The sequence below is a fragment of the Drosophila biarmipes genome, chromosome X (assembly GCF_025231255.1).
Source record: "Drosophila biarmipes strain raj3 chromosome X, RU_DBia_V1.1, whole genome shotgun sequence".
In the NCBI taxonomy this organism is placed as follows: Eukaryota; Metazoa; Arthropoda; class Insecta; order Diptera; family Drosophilidae; genus Drosophila; species Drosophila biarmipes.
This window is the reverse complement of record NC_066611.1, coordinates 22188311-22211164: the sequence shown is the minus strand read 5'-3', so window position 1 is coordinate 22211164 and position 22854 is coordinate 22188311. Positions and strand designations below refer to the sequence as shown.

Sequence of the window (22854 nt, the reverse complement as noted above, 5' to 3'; positions counted from 1 at the left end):
ACTTATAAAACATTTACTATTAAATGCATATATAAAATTGTTCTTATTCGACAAGTTTTTTAATTCTGCAGCTAAATATAATAGTCATCTTGGCACACTTTCCCGGTGCGTAACGACATTCAGTGCACTGCCGTGCATTGTGATCCCAGAAACTCACCCAATATTATTCCAGAAAAGTTCCAATTGATAAAATGGGTTTACTTTTAAAGTTTTTATATTCACAAATCTGTCTTATAGTTTTTGAAAATTCACGTTATTAAGTGTTGTTTGTAAAAACACAATATGGTTTTCGTCAAAATACAAATTAAAGATGTTTAACTTAAATTCGGAGCAGAGCTCTTAGCACCCAATAATGTTGAAATAATTGTTAACTTCACAATGCTTAAAGGACCTCTCTTCTTGAGTTCAAGAAGTCAACTAATCTCCGCCCGGATGTTCTCGCATTTATAATAGGGCAGTTACTGGCAGGCAGTCAAAAGAAGATTAAAAACACATTGTGACCGATAAGGGGCTGGCCAGTAGTTATCAGGTAGTTAGTAGCGACCCGTCGTCGACCTGATTTAGGAACAGTCCAAGCAGGCGGTTTTCCACGACAAGCTGACGCGTGTCTGGAGGATTCTCCAGGGTTTTACCTGCCTTCATATTTGATTTTATTGGCTTGTTATTTACTCCTGGCCCACTGTGCAGGTCAGCTTGTATCTGGCTTTAAAGGCGTTTTGGGAATTTAGGAGGTTTAATACAATATTCCTTTAGTTGTTGTAGATGAGTCGAGTGTAATATTTATTCAGGAGTCAATACTATTGACTCCCGGCCAGCGGGCGTTAAAATTGGCTAGGGAGCTTTTGGTTTGGCTTTTTCTAGTGATTGCACACTCGACTTTTTGGTGCTTGATAAAAGCAAATATCTCAACTTTCCGGTTTGTTTTGATTTGGTGATTCTAAACAAGACGACAGAAGGGATAAGCGATATGAAGAATAAAAAATAATATACTCTAAAATGAATTCATCAACTTATTATTTGGATTAGAGTTTTAACTAAGTTCTCATGCCAGACACTTGAGTCAGAACTAGAACAGCCGCAAAAATGTGTAAGTAAATAAAACTAATAATAAAGCCCAAACGGAGTCAGAGAGATGCAAACAAATTATCTGAGACCGAAACGGGGTCACTGTGTCATGTTTGAGTTTTTTAAGATGACAACAAAGAGTTTGGGAAATACGAGCGTATATGTAAGGTAAATGTTTTTGTGTCACTTTTTTGCACCACCAGAGTCATAAATCCTCCGCATGCTCACCAGTATTTGGGGTGGAGTTTTGCTGTCAGGGATCTGCAGTCGGGAATCCCGCGGCGCTTAACCCAGATTCTGATTCAAAACTGAGAATTTCGAAATGTACCTTTTTGCGATCCGCTTCGAAAGGCGCTGGGTTATCAACTAAATGGCGACGTGAGCTTCAGTTCGCGGAGGGGAAAACATTGAAAGTTGGATTCGGTAACCCCAAACAGTGAACAATAAAGAAACACAAAGCCGAAAGGATCGGATCAACGGAAGCAACAATGCCTTCGGCATTACCAAGGTAAATATGCACTACGAATAGTTTACATAATTAAATAAATTACAATAACATCATATACACAAAAATATATATTAAACTATGACTGATGATGATTGAAACATTTCTAAAACAATCAAATTCACATATAATCCGATGCCTAGTTACACAAAATGAAGTCTTACCACGCATCCTTTAACTATGAGTTTCTGTCGGGAATTGTTTTAAACAGTGTGCAGAAAAATTCATAGCGATATCGTTGTGCTCATATGTTTTGACCCATTAGGGGTTGTCGGATAACACGATATCGATTGTACGGATCAATGTGAAGTTGGTGCCCTTGTTGGCCCCCCTTCGTTAAGAGCAATCAAGCAAAATATACCCAATATACTCGTATATGTGGTTATTCTCCCGCCAGATAATATTTAACTGAGAAGTGTTGGGATAGGTAAATATTGCAGCCTATGAAGTAGGGCTTCCACCATAGCTATATAATGGCCACGCAAGGGGGCAATCCTGTCCAGAAGGTTTGACAGGAACGTCAATGCGAAATTTTCCTTTTCGCTCAGTAACAAAGAACAAGTCATATACATTGTGAAGTTCAGTCGATAAGAACCTGAAGTGCCCGAGCCATTTTTTTTAATTTTAAAATAAAATAATTAAGGCTAATTTAAGAAACGATGAATACTGTTAATGATATCAAGATAAACTCGAGCGTTTGGGTGAGTCTTCGGTGTTATAGCGGCGTTCAGCTTTTGTTTGCTTAAAAATTGTGCATTTAAAGATGAACAAGAGCTATTCGTCGGTGCTGAAGAGCGCTCCTCTTCCCGTCCCGGGATATCGGGGTCCGCTAAACACTCGCCGTTTTCCGGTATCCTCGGCTCAGGGGAAGCCTGTGACTCCGGCGAAGTCCTTGCCCCCAATGAATGGTCAGAGGACCATGGGCAATGGCGGCCCCGTTGAGGGGCCGAACAACTCGCGTTTCAGCCACTACGACCAGGCTGTAAAGGAACAGAACCGTAAAATCGGCAAAGCATCCATGAACCCCGGCCGCATTGCGGCTACCAAGGAGAACGAGCCGTACTTCGCCAGCAACTTGAAGTACTACCCCCACCTGCCGCAGCCTCGTTGGGTGGAGCACTACCAGACCTTTGCCGAGCTCAAGCAGGTCCTGTCGGACGGCGATCTCTCGCAGGTGGAATCGCCCAACCAGGTACCCAAGCAGGCACCCAAGCTGGCGCCCAAGCAGGCACCCAAGCTGGCGCCCAAGCAGTCACCCATGCAGGCGGCCAAACCTGCGCCCACTGCGACACCCATTCTGGCGAAGATGCATCAGGCGCGTGGCAAATCGGTGACCCCTGCTCAAGTGCACAATGATCAACCGGCCCAGGCGCCACCTCGTCGCTACTCGATGACCCGCAAGAATCCCGGCGACGGCCCTGAGGAAACCCTGACCAATCTTTTCCTCGCTGTCAGCAAACATTTGCTCCGTCAGCCCCAAACGGAGGTTCAGCGTCAGTTCCAGATCCAGATGAAGAAGCCGGTGCAGCAGGATCCCCTGATGGCCCAGTTTGTGGCCCGCCAGAAGGAGGTGCGTTTCGAGGACGATCTGAAGGAGGCGCCACGTCGCCTGCAGCCCAGCTGGTGTTTCTCCTCCAATGAGGAGGCTTCCAATGGGGAGGCCTTCAAGCCCAGCGGTTCGTCCAAGCCCAAGCCGGATACTCCACGTTCTTGGCGCTCGGAGGGCACCGCCCACCTGCTGCCGAGGAAGTCCGAGGCCAAGTACTCCTAGGTGACTCGCGAAGAGAAATAAATAAATACTTAAAAACAGGCTGAGAGCCTATAAAACCAATGTGTCTTTGGGTATTTATTGGGGCTTACTCAAAGGTCTCCACATCGCAGGGGAAATAAAGCTCATCATATTTTTATTTAGGTAACGGTTTGTATATGGAGGCAATAAAATATATATCAAATATAGTTTTTGTCTAAATCTTTGGGTGCGATATATTACACAAATAGAACAAATGCAATGGCTTCTAATTAAAACCGGAATCGGGCACTTAGATCCGATCCCTGACTCATGCCAGCGACTTATGCAACTAGGTTTATCTGGAGCTTGCATCGTCAGCGTTTCATTTGGCACATGACCACGTAGAGGCGCTTCTTTTTGGATCAACAAAATATCGGACAATATGGCCATGAAGCACGAACCCCATATCATGACGCAACGTCTATGAGTAGCGCTTTATGCGCGGCAAATCAAAAGAAACGTTGTTCTAAAGATAAATCGCATTTTTATATTGCAACATACGGGGTAATAATAAAAACAAGCAAATGTAATTGTTTGGTCAAGAGTGACGTTTGAATTGTATTTTCCTCTGCAGCATACCTTTGGGGGCTCGCACCATCGTTGCCTACTTCTGGGCTGCCAATGGTTGGCAACGCGGGTCGTGCTAAACTCGTGACACGATCGAAAAGTTGCCCATCTCTAGCTTGCGCTCTGCATGGACTAACGGTTCTCTTCCACAAAGCGAAAAATCCCAGCAGCAGCTTGCTCCATTTTCTGTTCGCCTGGTATACGAAATCGAGAAGTTCGCCGCCAAACTCAGAAGTTCCGGACTTTTGAACCGAGTTGTGGCCATTTTTGTCGGTAAAACGAGAAATTTTCAGTTTTGAAGTACCAGGCGAACAGAAATCGCAGGAGGTGGCTGCGCGAATAAAAACATCGGCAGCGCCCAAAAGGCGGCTACAAGTTTTGAGCTTCTGGTAAATTTTGAGCCGAGTTGTGGCCGATTCTGTCGGTAAATCGAGAAATTTTCAGTTTCTGAGTACCAGGCGAACAGAAATCGCAGGAGGTGGCTGTCCAAACTAAATTCTCGGTAGCGCTCAAAAGCAGGCAACACAACATGAAATAAGCTCAAATAAGGGATGCTCGAAAGTATGCTACAAAATACATGACCTTTTAGCCGAGACACGAACCGCCCCATAAATAAAGCGTGCTTTTAGGGATGCTTAAAAATATTTGAAATTGAGTCAAAATTTTTAATTTTTCTTAATTTAAACAAATTGAACAATAAAATCACTGCAATATATTATTAATACAGATCCATATATAAAAGCATTCATTTCTTTCGCTTCCCAATCAACATTTTTTCATCAGTCATGTTAATACATCATCTGCAAGAAACAAAAATGTTAAAATTATTAATAATTGTAAGTAATAAGTAAAAATAAAACAAATTTAAATGAAATTCCATTAGAATTAAAATTACTAGCAAGGTTTCACACCAGGAATGAGACTTTCCCAAGCTCTTAGCCAAGTCCTGCTCGAGGATGAGGTCCTTTCTAATTTGTTAGTAACGGTTTTTATAATTTTTATACCCACTACTCGTAGAGTAAAGGAAGCGTTACCGACCCCATAAATTATATATTCTTGGTCAGTCCGCAGGGTGCCAAGACCACCCTAACGCCCACAATCCGCGAATATCTGTAGCGCCCACAGTTTTTATGATAGAAACAACATTTGAACTGAAATTTTTTTGTCTCATCAATACCTATCGATTAACCCAAAAAATGTGCCACGCCCACTCTAACGCCCACCAACCGCCCAAAACTGTAATAGCCACATTTGTCATGCTAAAACATTTTTTTGCTAAAATATATTTGTTTCATTTCCTTTTCAATAAGCTGTTTAAGTAAAAGAACCACTAAAGTACTAATTATATTTATGTATGTACTGTCTAACTACAAGTTTTCAGCAAGTATTCTTTGACTTTATAGTAAAGCTACCAGTGGCGACAATACAAAATGATTGCTTAATATTGAATTTTTGTTATTATCAAAAAAAACGTACTATGTTATAAAAATAGGTGATTTGACTAACTTTACGGACAAACAATAATCTTTAGGACCAAGAATCCTGATCATTGGATATCTAAATACAAAGTGACTTAAGATAAAAATGTATAAGTATTTATTTTTGGCTAACATTTTATAAAATTGAATTTTGTTAAGTTAAGTAAGTATTTGTTGTCAGAAGCGAATATGTTGATGTTATGTTCGTCAAAAATAACGCTTGTGAGTGAAAAAAATCAGTTGGCTAACAAATAAATAAAATTCCCAATAAACACAGCAAACACTCTTATTAACGGATTCAACGGATTGGCCGTTTGTCCCATTCCATTTCTCCATGGGAGCACCCTTTTTGCCCAGTAATTGAGTTTAAGAAAGCGTCGCCCCATTTGGCCATGTGCTGGGCAGTTACTTGGACGAGATTGCATTGTCTGCGCTGATTGACGGCCGATTGACGGGAGATGGACTTCTGCGGCGAGTGACATTTGTTTAACGGAATTAACGGCTGTATGCGGACAGCTTATCTGCAGGCTGGATTGAAAGAGGCTTTGAATCAATCGCCAGCCCACTCCAGCCGCATATGCATATGGATATTCGTACATTCATCGAAATGGGTTTTATAGAACGGAAATTTGAGGCCGATGTCCGATGTCTGCGAGGCGAAAGCACTTTGCGGTTAACCAGTTGTCCAGCACGAAGGTTATGAAGGCCCAGAAGCTGTCTCCTGATTGGCACAGGAAGCGCATAGGTCCCGCCATGTAGTCTGTTTATGCCGATTCCCGCATACCGAGATTCAAAAGCGATTCCAGAGACCACTGGCCACTAGCTCAAACTTTGGCACTGGCCGTTGGCCACTGACATCTTCGAGTTTGTCTAGCATCACTCTGGTTACAGCCAATCAAGCTTGATATGTGGCTCAGCAGATGGGCCCTTCATCCTCCATCCGTGTGCATGTTTGGACAGCAGTGAGTCGGAAACCGAAGAAGAGCTTCCCGGCAATTGAACACAGTTTCATCCTCATCACAGACGTCATTGATTGAGCTTTGGGCTATTGACTTTCCGGGGCCACCTTTGGGGGGCAAAGAGGCATTTTTACTTTCTTGAAGACGACTTGGCAATGAGATTTCAACATCACAGCCATCCGCGGATTAATTAATTTCAATTTTATCCTTTTTCAGTCCTTATATGGGACAAGAGGTTTCCTTCACAAAACTGTATGATGCGAGGCGAATTAAATATCTTTCTGCTTATGCCCTCGACTATGATTGACTGACGAGGGTTGATTAGCGCCACCCGAAGTAGCCGGAAGTGCCCATCGCCCCATATTTGTTTAGTTGCTGCTTTCGGGACCCTCGGTTGTTTGGCAACTGTCGCTCCTGCTGTCTGTCATCAAACAGTTTGCGCTTTGGCTTGCTTGTTAAGTTGCCAATAAAAGAAAGGTTTGGTTCGGCTTCCTTTCAATTCGTTTCATTTTCAAGGCTCTGCGCCACTCGTTCATCCCCGCATCCCGTCATCCCATCGAAGAGACCGTAAACCATGTTGGTTCATCTCAGTTAGGTACACCACAGGATCTAAGGGCCAAGGACCCACCGATCAAATGAACAAATGAGTTGTGCTTAATCAGGTATCGAAAATTAATTTGTTCATGCTCCTGTGGCTGTTGTTACCGTGTTTTATGCATGAGGACTTGCTCACCCATCGGTTCGCCCAGGCCACTTGTTAGCACATATGTGTGTACTATATTGACCCATTCGAGTGTCAAATGAGCGCAAACACACAGATGTGAAGCTGCACGAGGAGGAGACTCCGTGGCTTCGACTAGCTATCCTGTTTGTCAAAATCCTTTGAGACGTGTCAATTATGAAAAACGGTTCCATCTAGCATCCTCCATCCAGCCATGCCCCTCTGTTGTCAATTGCCCCTTGCATTAGCCCGTGTCACCGAACCCAACTATGAAGACCAATGTGCAACCGAATACCTTTCTGTGGACATGCAGTATGCACTGGCCAGGATTAAAGGGAATTCTTGCATATTCTTTGGCCAAAGGGTAGTGGCCAGAAAGATGTGCCCCAATGATTTAGAGTCCATGGCTAACAATGTCTGGATATTTGGCGAAATTTCTCCCCTACTTGGCCTCTTCTGCGCTGACCTTTGTGGGCTAAAAAATGACAGCCACGCATGGAGGAAGCAGCAGCCAATGGGGTCTAGGAAAGATGCTAGAATATGACAACGTAGCTCTTGATTTACAATGCCATAAATCGAAATCCTACTTGCTTTCAGCAAGGAAGTGTCCTGATTATACCTAGTTGTCTGATAGCTTTTAATATGCCCCTCCTTAGAATTCCCTTACTTTGATTTTAGATCATTTACTTGGTCTTTTAGCGAGGCTAACGAATAGTTGGGCACTATTGTTTTCAAGAATTGGTGTTCTATCGCCTACATTCAAGAAAGGGCTGCTGCCGGATGAAATAGCTGCTATTAAAATATAGAAGGAGTGGCCTTCACTGACACAAACTCCATAGAGAAACTCTCGATTTTTCATCCTCGATTTGGGCTCAAGCTTACCCCCTTAAACGGTGCCAAAGTTACGCGGCGAGTTCAGTTTTGATCGAGGTCCTAGGTTCCCCTGGCGCATTCGAACAATGCAATGAAAACAGAATTGAATTGAAATGAATCAAATTGAAAAGCCAGCGACAGTTCTTGTGCAAACAGACAGGCAGCCAGAGCCACAGAACAGAACAGCACAGAACCGAACAGATATGGGCAACCGTATGGAGCACATATATCCCATGGAAGCGCGTGTGCGAGTATCTGAATAAATGCGGCTCAAATGCTGGATGACTGACTTGTAGCCTGCCCAATTGAAAAACGCTCAGGGCAAGAACGGAATGGGGCTTTAGGTTGAATGTTGAATGTGTCCCATCAGCAGCGATTTGAGCGCTGAACAATGGTGTCAATGGTGACCACCTGTCCATCCCCAAGCCCATCTCCATTTCCATCCTCCAGCCGACACTCAACTGCCATTCGGCAGGAAATACTCTTCCAAGGATTCACCGCACTCGACGACATCGAATCTACTAGCAGGAGGGGATACTCCGTCGCCTGGAGTGGAGTTATTCCTGGCGAACAAGATCTAAAGCGCTGTTGTACACATGGGTAAACATTCGAAGGATGGCTCATTCGTCCAGGATGAAGGAAAATGGCTAAAGGGTATGCAGGCATCGATGCGCGAGTCCTTCGATCCTCCGGTGCTCTTTTTTGTTCCTTTGGTCGTTCTTGAAGCGAATTGTACATGTGTTGGTGTCTGCATTTTTCAATTTATATAAACAAAACATTTTAATTTCAGAAATTTAATTAAACAACACACCAGATGCGATGATAGCATACGTGTCGTTCGCTCTCCGTTATTCGTTGCCCATTGTCATTGTCCGCTGGAGCCGGTGGTGCTGGTTGTCCCGGTGATGCTGGGCCGTTCCCGATGTCACTGCCATTGATGAGCGGTGCTCAATCGGGCCCGACCGGCCAGCGATAATGGTGCCAATAATGAATTAGCTGGGTCGCTTAACGGAATCCTGCAGCTTTGCAGGACCAGCAGTCTGCGGCCCGGTTGGGAGCACCTCATCTGCTCCTCTTGGGGAAAAGGATCTGTTACACTCTTTGCTAATGCCAAAAGGATTTGGCCCAAAAACAAGCACATTATCGTGATGTTTTTAACATGTTTCGTATCACATTTTGGGCTTACATGATTTGGTAACCAAATAAGTAAATTCAACAACTCAAATTTAACATGTACAAAACAACATTTCTCATATATGTATATCAAAAACTCTCCCACCCAAACAAAGGACTTTCCGCCCATACTTACGCCTTTTCTAATTTTCACAAATACTTTAAGTTAGACTTTTATACTGAGATTATATGACTTACAAAAAAATGTCTGCCAGTTAAAGCCTTTTAACACGTGCTTGCTACTTGACCAACTGAATAGACTTCTTTTAAAACATAAAACTCTACATAACTGAATATACTGAGGGATAGTCAAGTTGATTTGACACCTGTTTCATTGGTTCATTTATTTAGTTGCTGACAAATTTAATACAGTTGTGCTTTACTAACTTGCTCACTAACTTTAATACAAATAGCTTGAAATCATTAAAGCAATAAACAAATGAACAACTATGCAAATGTTGAATTAGGTAAATGAGCGAACTAAGTAAGTGAACAAAATATCAATATTTGTGAACACGTTAAGTTCAAGCAAAGGGGTTAACATTTTTTTGTTCACTCACTCATGAGCCACCCGACGCTAATAGGCACATGTCTCTACGTATGAGTGTTCCCCTCGAAAGACACGTGTGCTGGCATGTGTCACACGGCTACCCCAAGCGGTATTCAATATACTCATTAGGCAACCAAATCGGTTGATAAAACGGCTTTGCTGAAGTGGCACGGGATCGGCGGGGTGTCTCCGGAGTCCAGCAAGCAGGTTTACAACCCGTAGTGCCCGATCTTCGTAGCTTACCATACCGGTTTTCGAACGGTGGACACTATTTTGCATACGGATTTTTCGGAGGAATGCCACCCTTCGGCCGAAACTAATTAATCGGAAAATAGCTGACCGCCGCCTCCAGTCGCGGGAACCGGCAGCCCTTTCCGGATAAGCGGCAGGCATTGGCAGGGTACGACAAAATTTAAGTGCATATTGGTGCATGAGAACGGAGAACCTTTCGTTTAATTAATTACCAAATGGAAGTATAAAGATCAAAGCGATTAAGACCTCCACTCGCTTATGTATGGTTACTATTTATGTCGTCTTCCACTTAAGTGGGCACAGGACCATCCAACCATCCTGCTGTGTGGATGTGGCCCGTTGTCCTCATGTCCTCATGTCCTCGTGTCCTGTGGTCCTGCTGTCCTGTTGCCGATGGGTTTGTCGGTCCGAAAGGTGTCGGTGTCGCCCAGATTCACAGGAGTGAAACAAATCCCTTTACTCATAATTCATTAATTTCTGTATTTAGATTTGAGCGCCACGTTTTTTGCCAGAGCTTACTGAACCCAACCCTTCGGCCACCAGCATCCCATCATCCCCACATTGGTCCGTTCAACAGGACTCGAGACTCAGCAGGATGCGGACTCGGAATCGGATTCGAGTAAGCAGCACGTGAACTCCAGAGATATTTCGGAACGAGTCTGTTGTTTGGGCCCCGAACCTTACGAACATAGGGACAATGTTCCACATAAAAAGTACCAATGCTCTTATATTGTTTGTTATATAATGAAATATATTTCTTACGACTTTACAACTACAGTCTTCGTTTAACCAGCAGTAGGCTTCTGAAAGTTATGCTTTACTTCTGGATTGCTATGCTCCTTTCATTCTGAGTTGGTTCTGAAGTAAAACTCTTGCTATAGATAGATATTCAAAACTGACCACATTCTTCTTTTTACCGCGCATCATCCAAGCTATTTGCTGTCAAAGTGACACTTTGGAAATGATTCGTACGCGGCTACATGACGCTGAGTGGATGCCACATAGGCTGTTGCATCGCCAGAGTACTCCCCAATGGCATGTCCGTTCCAAATCAAATTATGTTGCCTCGCAATGGCTTGTAAATTCATTTTTCCGCATCATCACAATGGGAAAAAATGTGTAATTTAAAAAAAAGGTAAAATGAAAAAAAAATGCAATGCTAACGCAATGATGTGCCAAAGGCAGCGAAGCCGGAGGAGTGGGAATCGCGGGACGGCCGGGGTGGCCATGGCTACATCGGTGGCAGCATTTGATGACTTTATTGCATGTAGCTGGGCTGGAGGGGCGGCGACTGACCGGGCCTGCTAACAAAGTGAAAGAGGCTGGAACTTCAACAGGGACAACAACGTTTGCTTTTAACGTTAATTTATGCAACTTTTGTCAAACGCATCCAGTTTGTGCCTGTGTGTGTCCAGTGTCTCGCGTCCCGTGTCCGTGTCCGCTCACTTGTTGGAGCGTTACGGTTACAACAGCCGCCAGGCGATAGCTTTGGCGCTCCGACAGGCTCCGAAGTGCGGCCAGGATGGGGCTGTGGTTTTTGCCCGCTCGGAAAACAAGGAGCTGAGAGCTGGGTGCTCTCGAAGCTGGAAACTGGGAAACTGCGAACCCCAAACCCAAACCCCAAGCAACTGATTGGCTCAGGCGGGCTGGGTTTGTAGCAATACGTTTGGCCCATTGTTGCCGGGGATTGTGCGTAGGTGTTGGTTTCATTTTGTTTGCATGTAACCGGATGCACTTCCGCTCGGTGACAACAACAGTAACATCAGCAACATCAGCATCAACATCAACAAGAACAATAAGACCAGTAATGCCAGCAATTCAATAAAGTTTCACTCTGCACCGCTCTTCCCATCCTCATGTATATGCAGATGTATAAAGAGACGCCGAGACATGGGAAACCACATTTTTATCCTTTTCTCGGCAGATACCCGATTTTATTTATTGGATCCCTGCGATCTTTCAATCCATGTTTGTGCTCTAGAACTGTAATGAAAAGAGCTTCCGTCCAGATTTATATCAATTTGATACTCAATAAATGTCGGCTGCTTTCGAAAATGTGTTGTTTGTTGTCAAATTTAAAAAAAAATTTAAAACCCCGGAGAGTCGTATTTCTATCTTCGTAGTATATAATATAATAGGCATAATTTAGTTTATGTTAAAATAAACAGAGACGGTAGTAAATGGAAATGTAACATTATCTTATTATTTCAGAAACTTGATTTTAGTTTACTAAAAATCGGGAATCTATGTACATACAATAATCCCAAGGAAACAATCTGCAAGCGAACTTCGGCTTGCTGAAATTAGTTTTCTTCCCTGTTTTAATTTAAATGCCAATCATTAGGATTTGGTTTTAAGAGACCAACGGAAAACAATAACCTAAACTAATCTTTGTTTTTATAGGTTTAAAGGTTTGGGATACGAAGTACCAAATGCGGCAGAGGTCTGACCAACAAAGGAGGGGGTTATTAGAGAAGCTTTAGCCTAATGAGGACGCTGGCCGACGACCAACTTAGCATTAATATCTGCAATCTTTGCTGGCGCAAATATGTGCAAACAGAGGATGGCGTTCATTTGCACGGCCGCACATCATAAAAGTACGGTAATAGCATTCTCATCGCTCGCGCCAAGTGCCGTCATGAGTGAAATGGACGTGGATGTGGACGGAGACCTGGTCCAGGACGAAGGCGCAACGCCAGTGTGCAGCATCCTCTGCTCCATGCCCCTGCTCCGGCGTAGGATCCTAATAGGTGGGGTCGATGGTGACGGGGACACATGGGTTCTCCTCGTGGAAACGCCTGCTCCAAGTTTCCGGAGGGGAAACGGCACAGATGGCAGGAAACGAACGTCGGGAAGCGGACGGAGGGGGGATCTCCGAGGCGTCGGTAGGTAGCCTCGAAGGCTGCTCTGCGCATGACCGTAACGATTCCCGTGTAGATGCCCCGTAGGCTCCTTCGGACGACTTCGAACTCCCGAATCCCGACTCCCGAGTACCTGTTGCTAGAGAGCGAGCAACAGTTGAGAGCTTAGGTGTTCGCTGGTGTGCGTGAGGCGTCTTGCCAGTGTGCGTGGCCCGTGGCAGTGTGGTGGTGAGCTGGCGAGCTCCGGTGCACTGGTAGTGGTGAGCCGGATAGCAACAGGGGCTGCAGCAGCAACAGGCTGCAACAGGCAGCTCCGCCCGACTGCCGACGGGCTTGGACGCAATAATCAGTTTGTCACAGTGCTATGCTCCGCTGGTTAAAGTTGTGTAAACTCAGCCAGACTCCGGCTCCTCATCCTCATCCGCATCGGCATACGGAGGCCCGGAGGCGACAATCTTACGAGTATATCCGTGTGCTAGTGCTGGCCCAAGTCAAGTTACCCAGCAGCCGAGCGAGATGGCCGACGAATCTAGGCCCCCGCTCGACCCTGTAACGTAAATACGGGTAAGCTCGGGGAACTGTGGGCGGATAATCCTCTTGCCCGGAGTCACCGAGAGCAGGTGCGGCTTAGCCACCCGCTTACGGATACCCAACCCTCTCCCTGATATTGCGTGTGTGCACTTGCAGATGCATCCGTTCGTTCATTTGCATTAGTGCGCTGTACCATCAGCATTAGGTGGAGCAGGAGGAGGGGGAGCAGTGCCAGCCTCTGCTCCGGTTCCCTGCTTCGAGGAATCCTGCCTGTTGCGGGAGCCGACGTATGTGTCTGTGCATATCCTCGGAATATATCTGTAGTGTGCAGCAGCAACGCTGAAGTCAGGGTCGCTGTGCGGGTGCGGCCTGCAGCAGCGCCAGGGCATGAGTGTCCTGCGCATGCATGTATGGGTGTCCTCCTGCCTGTTGCATACGGGGCTCCTGCATTTGATAACGCGCAGCAACAGGCTGCAACAGGCACTGACCACACCACCACCTGCATTGTGCGGTACGTGTGCGCCACCGCAGACTGCAAACTGCAGAGTGACGACGGCAGAAAGGCCAGCGGTAGAGGGTAGTGGGCAGTGGGCGGTGGATGGTGAGCGGTGAGCAGTGGGTGGTGCTGTTCCAGTGTTCCAGAGCGTGCTAAACGCGGCTAGAAGAAAGAAGAAGCGCTTTAAGTCGCTGCCAGTGCGGGCTGATTTATGCCTGGTCCAACGTATACCTGCGTTAATTGCTCAACTGCTGGGATAATATACATTTCTCGGCCCTCCGTCTGCGGATTCTCGCTTATATCTTCCTCTCCGGCCCTCCGCGCTCCTTGGGTGTGTCGTTTCGTTTTTACTGTAGCAGTCTTCGTTTTTTTCGCAACTTTTCATTCAAGCTTTTGTTTTTATTCACACACTTGGCTGCAAGAACACAAACACCAACACACACACACACACATTCAAGCCAGTACAACACACACCAATGCACCTCCTCGGTGCTCCGTCGGTGGCACAGGGGGCGGACTTTGCTGCCTGTTGCGCGATTTGCAGGCCCATCGCATCATGGCCAGGACCAAACCAAGCCAGACCATACCAGACCAGGGACCAGGACAGCACAGACCAGGACAGGCCAGGACAGACGAGGAGGCCAGGCGCTCGTCCGCCAATATATATAGCATCCGAAATTGGCAACGAGAATCGCAATCGCGCGAATCGGGCGACGAGGACGAGTCTGCGTGTCTATGTACGTGTCTACGTTGCAACGTGCAAAGTTTCTGATTCAGATTCAGTCGTGCAACTGCCGCGTCCCAAGGCAGTTTAGTGTGCTTCCATGGAACTTAATGCACACATGGCTCATAGCTCATGGCTCATAGCGTACAACAAGTTATAGGCCCTCCACTGGGGTTACACAACCGCCTAGCCTTCGCCTGGGATTGGATATTGGAAATTGTTTTGAAATTTTGTTGTTGTGCTTTTTTGTGTGCAGTGATCAATTTACATGCCATTACGAGACGAAGGCTGTCCGCCACTGTCCCCTCAAGCAGGTAAATAAACATTTACAAGTGTCGAAAAATCACCCATTGCCCAAGTACATAAGCCCAGATACTCCATCCCTATACAAGCCCGCCAGTATGTACAATGTGCACACATACGTGCTGCATTTAATTTGCATGTAATCTAATTAGGCCCTGCTGGGCCAACACGCACTAACGGTGGCAGGAGCTGGAAAAGCTTAAGTGTCGTCTCCTAAGAAAACCCATATGGCATGTACAATGTACATACGTGAGGTACATACGTGCCTAATTCCTTGGGGCTAGTCGACATGGGTTTGAAGTCTATCATCCCGAAAAAATAGTTCTTAATGTGCCAAAAACCTATCGGACTAGCGTGTGATATAAATGTCCCTCTTTAGTATTTAAAGGTTTAGTAACAAGTACAACTAATTACATAAATCGTGACGATCACTCCATTATCATAAATACATAGATAGGTCCAAGCTCAAATAATATTTACTACACCTTTCTGACTTGGAAAGCTTCAAAAAGTTTCATATGAGATCATTTTAGGAAATTTTGTTTTTGGTTAGCTTTTAAAAGTAACAGTTCCGAAATATTATACGTTAATGTTGCGCTCGTCGCTAGATACCTAACAGGCTCTAGAAAATAAAACTAAGTATGCAGATTTACTGAGAGCTCCACTTTTTTACTCTAAGCCCCACTTCTTGGCTCAAAAGAATTATACTCGTATATTTACCCACAGATTACTAAGTAAATAAGAACAGCCTATGTTTGCTTTTTTGCACGGCTTGAATGAAGACTTCGCTGAATTTGCAAGAGAATGTCTAAGAAAGTCGTTAGAACGTTAAAACAAAATGTTGTAAAATGATAGTTAAGTAAATAAAAGTGCCCGACAATCGTTTACATCGCGGACGCAGATAGCGCCCAGAAAAAAAAGGTGAAATGGAAGAGAGGCTAAGTGAATCAGTGAGCGCAGGAAGCGCCTGCGATTAAAGCGACGGAGAAGAAATGGGGAAAAACCCAGCTTCCAGCTACCCACATTCGAATACCCTTCGAGGAACGCACCATAGTTTGTGTATTTGGGCTAGTGTATTCGCGATGGGCGGACGGGGAAGTGGAAGTGGTCATCCGTGGAACGAGTGCGCGCACACTCGCGTAATCATGATTAATTGCAGTGTAAATGACTTGGCTTTAAGCAGCCACGGCATTCTATTCACCTCATGCAGCCCCATCGAAGGCGGCGCACGGAGAACCGAAAGAGCCCAGCAACAGGCAACTGGCCCTGGACAAACGGACTACGGGGAGTCACATCTATTAACCGAGGGCAGAGACAGAGGTGGTATGCTGCTGAGGCACAAATTAAAAGCCAATTCCAGGGAAGCAGCGGACAAAACTCCGGCAGAACTATATAAAGTCAGAACAAAGACAAGTGTCGGATTCCAACCAGCCACGAAGCCGGAATGGACCGAGACCAGGACGACTGTCCATCGTGATAAATAATTTACTCGGTGCCCGCTTGCCACGCAGATATGTACGTTGAGTTGGCGTTAACAATTTACGGCTGCAAATTGTTTCGCCCCTGACTTTGGTACTTTGCGACTTCACGACTTCCCTACACAGAGTCCAATCCCAGTTGAACCAGCGGTCAAAAATGGTTGGAAGCTGTTAATTGTCCGAACATTGGCTTAATACAGATATACGAGCCTTTATAAAACTTTCTAGATCTCCAAAAACACCACATATTAGATAGATGTTTAGAGAACATCCAGTTAATTAGGAATATATTCTCAAGCCACCGAAGAGGTGTTACAATGGCTCTCGCGGTCATCTACCAGCTTGGCAAAATTTTAAACTGAGGAATACGAGGGTTGGCTTTGTCCAACTTTGCAAATGCTGACAACAGGAAATGTTATCTTCATTACTACAGCCCGTTTCGTTCTGGAATTCCCTGCCCTGCCCGTGCCTGCTCCTCCTCCTTCTTTTTGAGACTCAACGCCAAAAGTCTGCCAGAAACTTTAGCACTTCACCTGATGACGCACCCGCGTGCCGGCGAGTAAATGCCGGATTGGGGGAGGACTGGCCGGGGCAGTTTGGGTTGCTTCGTCCAGGCAGATTGCCCATCCGGACGATGGACGATGGACTACGGACGACCGGCTATGGACGAACGAGCCTTCACTTTTGCTGCCCTTTTTAGCGCCACGCTTATCCGCCTTGTGTGCCCGTCGCAAATCTAGACATCCATCTTTATCCTTACTTCCTTCGTTGCCGTCCAAGTAAAGTAAAATTTTTAGCTAATTTACTTCGCTGTACGCCCCGCCGCTCATTACCCTGTTTCAACTTGAACGCCTTTTCGCTTCGGCACTTCGCTAAAGTTTTTCACGAAACCTCCGCGGAAAAAGCACTCCAGCCATCATCGGCTGGTAAAAGAAAAGAAGATTAATTAAGAAAAATATGAGAACTGTTTTGAAAGAAGTGCTGGACTGCGGGAGTGCTGGAGTGCAGAAGTGCTGAAATGCTGACCAGGAAGATGCAATGAACTCTGCTCATCTGGAGTCAAATCCAATCTGCGACAGCCTTTTCATAGGAGCGGAAGTCTTACAAATTCTCAGGGCTAAGAGGGATTTTCTATGTGTGATTCGCAGATGAAAGAGCAGCTGGACTGCAAAACACTGTAATCAGCAACACACACCCCGTCCTACCCATCTGTCCTTCTGTGAAAAAGTCCTGAACCTCAAAAAGGAAAAGGCCGGGGCGAAACCAAGAAAAAGTCAAACACAATTTGGCCACAAATTGTCTTCAATCCGTAAGGCCGGCCTCCTAAAAGTATGCAAATAAAATAAAGGCAAGGCCCTCTCGCTCGTCATTCGCACTTCCTACTTCGTTTGGCTGCTTTTCCTAGGGCGCGCATTAAAACTCATCCCGCTCATCCTTGCTCATTTATTTCAATTGTTATTTTTATCTGCAGACCCGCTAGTTATGCCACGCCATTTGTATATGTACTTTGTACTCTCTACACTGTACTCTGTGCACTGTATGTATATACACAGATAGACACAGGGACACTGAGAAATAAAAGCTTTCAATAAGTTTATGGACCGTGGTCTGGTCGGAGCTAAGCCAAAACACAATCCTTGTTGCCCGACAGTCGAGAGTCGAGAGCCGACAGTCTCTTCCTCTGACTGCTCTGTTATTGAGTCGGACTACTCGTACTTACTCGGGATCCTGTTCCTTCTTGGCTGCCTTTTCGTCACCAATTTAAGTTATCTCTTCATGCTTCCTGCCATACTTGGCATCCCCTTACTATGAGATACACAATCGCATAACTGGGTTCGTGTAAGTTCCCTGGATGAGTTCTCTGGGTTATAATCAGCGGAGTACTTTTTGGAATCCTTTTTCTGCCACTTTGGATTGGGTTCTATTATTTCTGAGATCTGAAAAGAAATAAAATGTAGACATACACATATAACTAAATATTATAATATACCTTAACATACCATTCCAAATAACTTGATGCCTTTAAGGGACCGCCACTACTTGTCTCTTATATCTTCCTTATGTAAGGAGATACACCTTACTTTTAAATGCACAACCGCTTAACTGGGTTTATGTAAGAATTTTAGAAAGGTTCTTTGGATTATAATCAGCATAGTATTTCTCGGGATCCTTTCCTGCCTCGATAGATTGGGTTCTGAAAAAAACAGTATATAAATATTTCAACAATATAACATATAAACCCCTTTAAAAAGCCCTAACTATGTCACATATTACTTAATGGAATCCGTACCAATTGGCAGTAATATCTTCCCTGGAGATATCTTCCTTTGAGATGCACAATCATATAACTGGGTTTTAGTAACATTCGTGGATGCACTCTCTGGGTTATGCTTAAGTATTATCGTGTTCTGAAAATAAAGGAAAGTTAAAGCAACCTTTAAGAATATATGTAATATGTTCTTAACTTAGGGCTTACTATAAGTGTGTTTTGAAAAGAAAGTATAATTATAATTAAGACAGCCACGGTGGATATGTATAACTGTATATTATATAATCATTTGAGATAGCCTAAGCAGCCAAATAACTTAATTTCACACCACTTTCCCCATTCCGCAATGGAAAACGCATCAATTGCCACTTGCCGTTGCCCAGGCAAATGATACAATTAAATTGCAACGACACATCACATACTCGGGCATAAGGATACATAACGTATCTATAAAGTAGACAGGGTCTGGTTGCAGTCGGAGTATCCCATGCACAGTGTCCACAGATTGGCTGCACAAGTGAGACAGCACTTAATCGCTGCTGGTGCGTCCTGTAAAAAACGAAAACGTTTCGGTTTGCACGTTCGGACTTAAATGTCAGCACGTGACTTAATTCAGTGGTCCGGCTGGCCGTTAAAGGCCTTCATTTCTACCCTTCACTGGAATATGTATCCGTACGGCGATGTGGAACAAAAGTAACTAATATATGTCCTTTTGCAGGCTCTGTTTTCCAGTTCCAGTTCCAGTGCAGAGCTACGAGTTAAGCTCATAAATTGTAATAATAATTTGAAAACCCTTGGGAAGAATAGCAGTGCTCGGCAATGCCAGCTCCACTCCGTGCATCCTGTGTATCTGCAAGTAGGTATCTGTATTAAATGCCACAATGGAAAACTGTCAGATCTGAAAACTATTAAATCCGAACACTTATGAGCCGAGCGAGCAGCAGCCATTTGTATCGGGGAAACAGGACTACTAGCTGGGCGCCATGCCATCCAAGTATATTAGACAACAGACCCGACTTCGTTGAAGTTTGGTTTGGTTCGGTCCCCTTGGCCATCAAGGGCACGGAAACACGGCACACGATCAATGGCGTGCGACCAGGGGGCTTTTCCAATGAAAGGCCATCACTTTTCCGCTGGCCACACGACCGCCAAGTGGCACAAGCTCTAATGTTACACATAATTTGTTGGGGCCAATTCATGCCAACGACAACATGTTGTTGCTTTGTGACTCTGTCATCCGACGATGGGAAGCCCCATCCACCATCCGCCATCCACCATCCACCATCTACCATCCACATCCACATAATGCACATCTCCATCCTGACCAGCTTCTGGTGATAGTATTTTGTATTTTGTGTGTCGGGTAAAGCCGCACAATTTGGGTTTAATTTTTGTTGCCTTTGGCGTTGGTGCTGGTGCTGGTGTGGCTGTTGCCGTTTCTGTTGGCTTTTTACCCGCACTTGCTCCTTGTGTTGCTCTTGTTTTGCTTTTGCTTTTTGCATCGACATCGACAACGACAGCGACATTGGCATTGGCTGGCATTGAAGTCAAACAAAGAGCAGAGCGGCAAAAACACAATTCTGTGCAAATGTTTCACAATCAATTTTAAATCGCACATTCCATGAATGCGACGTCAGCCGCTTATCGTACGTACGCCTGACCCCATGGAAGCCATGGCCACCCTGCGGCAGGCCTTCTGTTCCTGCTCCAGCTCCAGCTCCTGCTCCTGCTCCTGGTTGTGCTCTAGCTCCGCATCAGTTGCCGTTGCCGTTGCCGTTGCCAATCCGTGCCAAAATCGATTGGCAACCATTCTAAAAGCATTTTGTGCAGCAATCACAATTTCCTTTTAGCGCCGCGACACACAGATACACACGAACACCAACAGGGGAACTGCAGCCACCCATGGCCACTCGTGCACCCACACCCACTCCATCACCCAACTCCCATCGGGGGGCACGAGATGGACGGACAAGCGACGACGGTCCTGGCCAGCCAGCCAGCCAGCCATTTGCACAATATGGCAACGATCATTCGCACCATGTGACGCTGTGCTTATGGCTCGCTTCTAGTGCCAGTACCTGACCTGGACTTGGTTGTGGTCTTGGTCCGGGCCTGTGTCCTGGTCCGGTTCCTGCTCCTGCTCCTGCTCCTCGTCCTGGCTCAGGTTCCATTTTGACCCCATGCTGCTAGCAGTCGCACTCACTCCTCGCCTGCCTTCGATGCAATTATACCGCGGGCGCGGATGCGGGCGGCACAATCTGGAAAACTGGCAAGCTGTGCCCGGAATCCACTTCATCCATGATTTAGCATTCTTTTTGGTTATAGCTGATTTTTTTTGCAACTAGCCGACTGCCGACTGACTACTGGTCCGTTTTGGCTTCTCGGCCGTGGCACAAAGATAAATACGTATTATGTGTACCTATATTTATGTGTAAGCGTGCATAACTATATACCCACCGTTTCTATATATACATCCGAACGTGTACTGCCTTAGACTGTCCTTTTAACTTTGCGCTTGTTAGCTGTTGCTGTTGCCGTTGCCGTTGCGTCGCCCCAAGATGCGAAGGGATGGGAGGAGTTGGCTGTGGCTACAGACCCGGCATCCCGGCATCCCACATCCAGTGGAAAAAATTCAAGAAAATGTATACGAAATTCGTTTTCATTGCGTTTTCCACTGGGCCGACCCTAGCCCAGCGCAGCCCAGCCCATCCCATCGTATCCCAGCCTGGAAGTTAGCGCCGTCTTCGTCTTCATCTTGGTCCTGCTCCTGCTCCTGCTCCTGCTCCTGGCCCTCATCTCCATCACAGCCGCCAACCGACACCGTAGTCGTAAACGTCGGAGTCGCAGTCGCATCGCACTCCGGATGAAAAGCCTCGCAAGCCCGCAAGTCATGGATGTTGCAATTTAAATGGATTTATTCATTTGGCATTTGGGTACCCAGCTCGGGGGTGGAAGCAACCAGAGCTTGGTCCTTGTTCTTATTCCCGCGCTAAGCGTTTCCTCGGCTCCGCGGCCTTGGTGCTTACGATTTTCTAGGATATCGAAAACTATTTCAAAAAAAGGAGTGTTCAAGAAAAACAAAGTGATTAGCAGCCTACAAATTCTGGATTAACTTTTTCGAGCCTAGTTTAATTAGGATTTTATTCATCACTATGTTTTCCAATTTATTACTAAATATGAAGCATGACAAATTTAAAGACTGAATCTCCCCGCACTGTCTTCTTATCTTACTAGGAGTATTATTTTTATAATTTACCTATTACTTGTTATTTATAAAGTTATAAGTATAAAATTAATAAGTTAATAACTAAGCTGTTTGTTAAGTTTACCGAAGTGAACTCAAGGAAAGGCTCGGATTTTCCAAGGTCAAAAAAAGGAGGCCAAAACCTAAACACCTTTAAACCGAATCGAAGTCACCATCGACTGCGAATCAATAATAATAATAATGCTTTAAAAATGGATAACTAAAGTCTGCATAAATAGGTACACAAACCTGCGATTTGTTTGCGGATCACAGTTGAGACTCAACAAAAGGGATTTGTTTGCCAATGGATATGGGCAAACATTAATGTTCTCCCCGCATCGTCCCCGACATTCCCCCATCGCAATTCGCCGCGGCGTCTTTATTTCCGTAAATGGGCCATAGTGAATTGGGCTTATAGTTGTCAAAGAGAATATAATTTAAATTTAAATGCTGTAGGTCGTTCGCAAAGGATGTCAGCCCGAGCTGTACAACATATTGGTATTATGTTTGTACATTCCCGCGAACCGTACCTTGTTGCTTGTTGAATGTTTGCAGTTGCGATACAGGAGTACCCCTGGAATGTGCCCTCCTCGTCGTTTTGAGGTTTGTTTCTGCCAGCGGCTCATCAGTGTGTCTGGATGGGATGGGGTGGATGGGATATGGGGCCAGCGTGAGATATTGGGGAGAAGGTGAGAAGGGCGCAAGACAAACATGCCCAACAGGCACCATTAGGCAGTCAGTCAGGGTCGTAGATGGGGTGGTGACTGGGGCGGTGACTGGGGGCACGGATAAGGGAGGGGGACTCGGAATTCGGTGGATGATGGTTAGCTCACTGGCACTTTGGCATAATAGCGCTTATCTGCATAAATCAATATCTTGGCTTTTAACAATCTTAATAATGCGAGGGCCTTCCGACATTCGGCGGTCTCGGTTCGGCTTGATTCGGTCTCCGAGCCTCAACCGCCTTAACAAGCCGACAAAACCTGATTGTCTTGAGTTTCACACCCTCCCCGCCC

General features: G+C 45.4%; 1 protein-coding gene and 1 long non-coding RNA gene across 3 annotated transcripts; both read left to right on the top strand.

Annotated features, from left to right (window-relative positions):
* The first annotated feature begins 1513 nt into the window (after positions 1 to 1513).
* LOC108023185 (uncharacterized) lies at positions 1514 to 3345 on the top strand. Its single transcript, XM_017092427.3, has 2 exons — positions 1514 to 2271; positions 2334 to 3345. The coding sequence occupies exons 1-2, from the start codon at positions 2230 to 2232 to the stop codon at positions 3339 to 3341; spliced, it is 1050 nt and encodes a 349-aa protein (XP_016947916.1). The 5' UTR covers positions 1514 to 2229; the 3' UTR covers positions 3342 to 3345.
* A 2004-nt stretch (positions 3346 to 5349) lies between these two features.
* Positions 5350 to 6651, top strand: LOC127012514 (uncharacterized). 2 transcript variants are annotated; one of them, XR_007766013.1, is made up of 2 exons: positions 5350 to 5567; positions 5682 to 6651. It is a non-coding gene; the product is annotated as an uncharacterized LOC127012514 (long non-coding RNA). The 2 variants fall into 2 exon arrangements; XR_007766012.1 differs by having other exon boundaries at positions 5350 to 5626.
* The last annotated feature ends 16203 nt before the right edge of the window (positions 6652 to 22854 follow it).

Excerpts from the sequence above, each read along its gene's own strand:
- LOC108023185 (XM_017092427.3), top strand. The coding sequence starts at position 2,230 with ATGAATACTGTTAATGATATCAAGATAAACTCGAGCGTTTGG. Across the intron at positions 2,272-2,333 it reads AGATAAACTCGAGCGTTTGG|ATGAACAAGAGCTATTCGTC; the intron begins GTGAGTCTTCGG and ends GTGCATTTAAAG.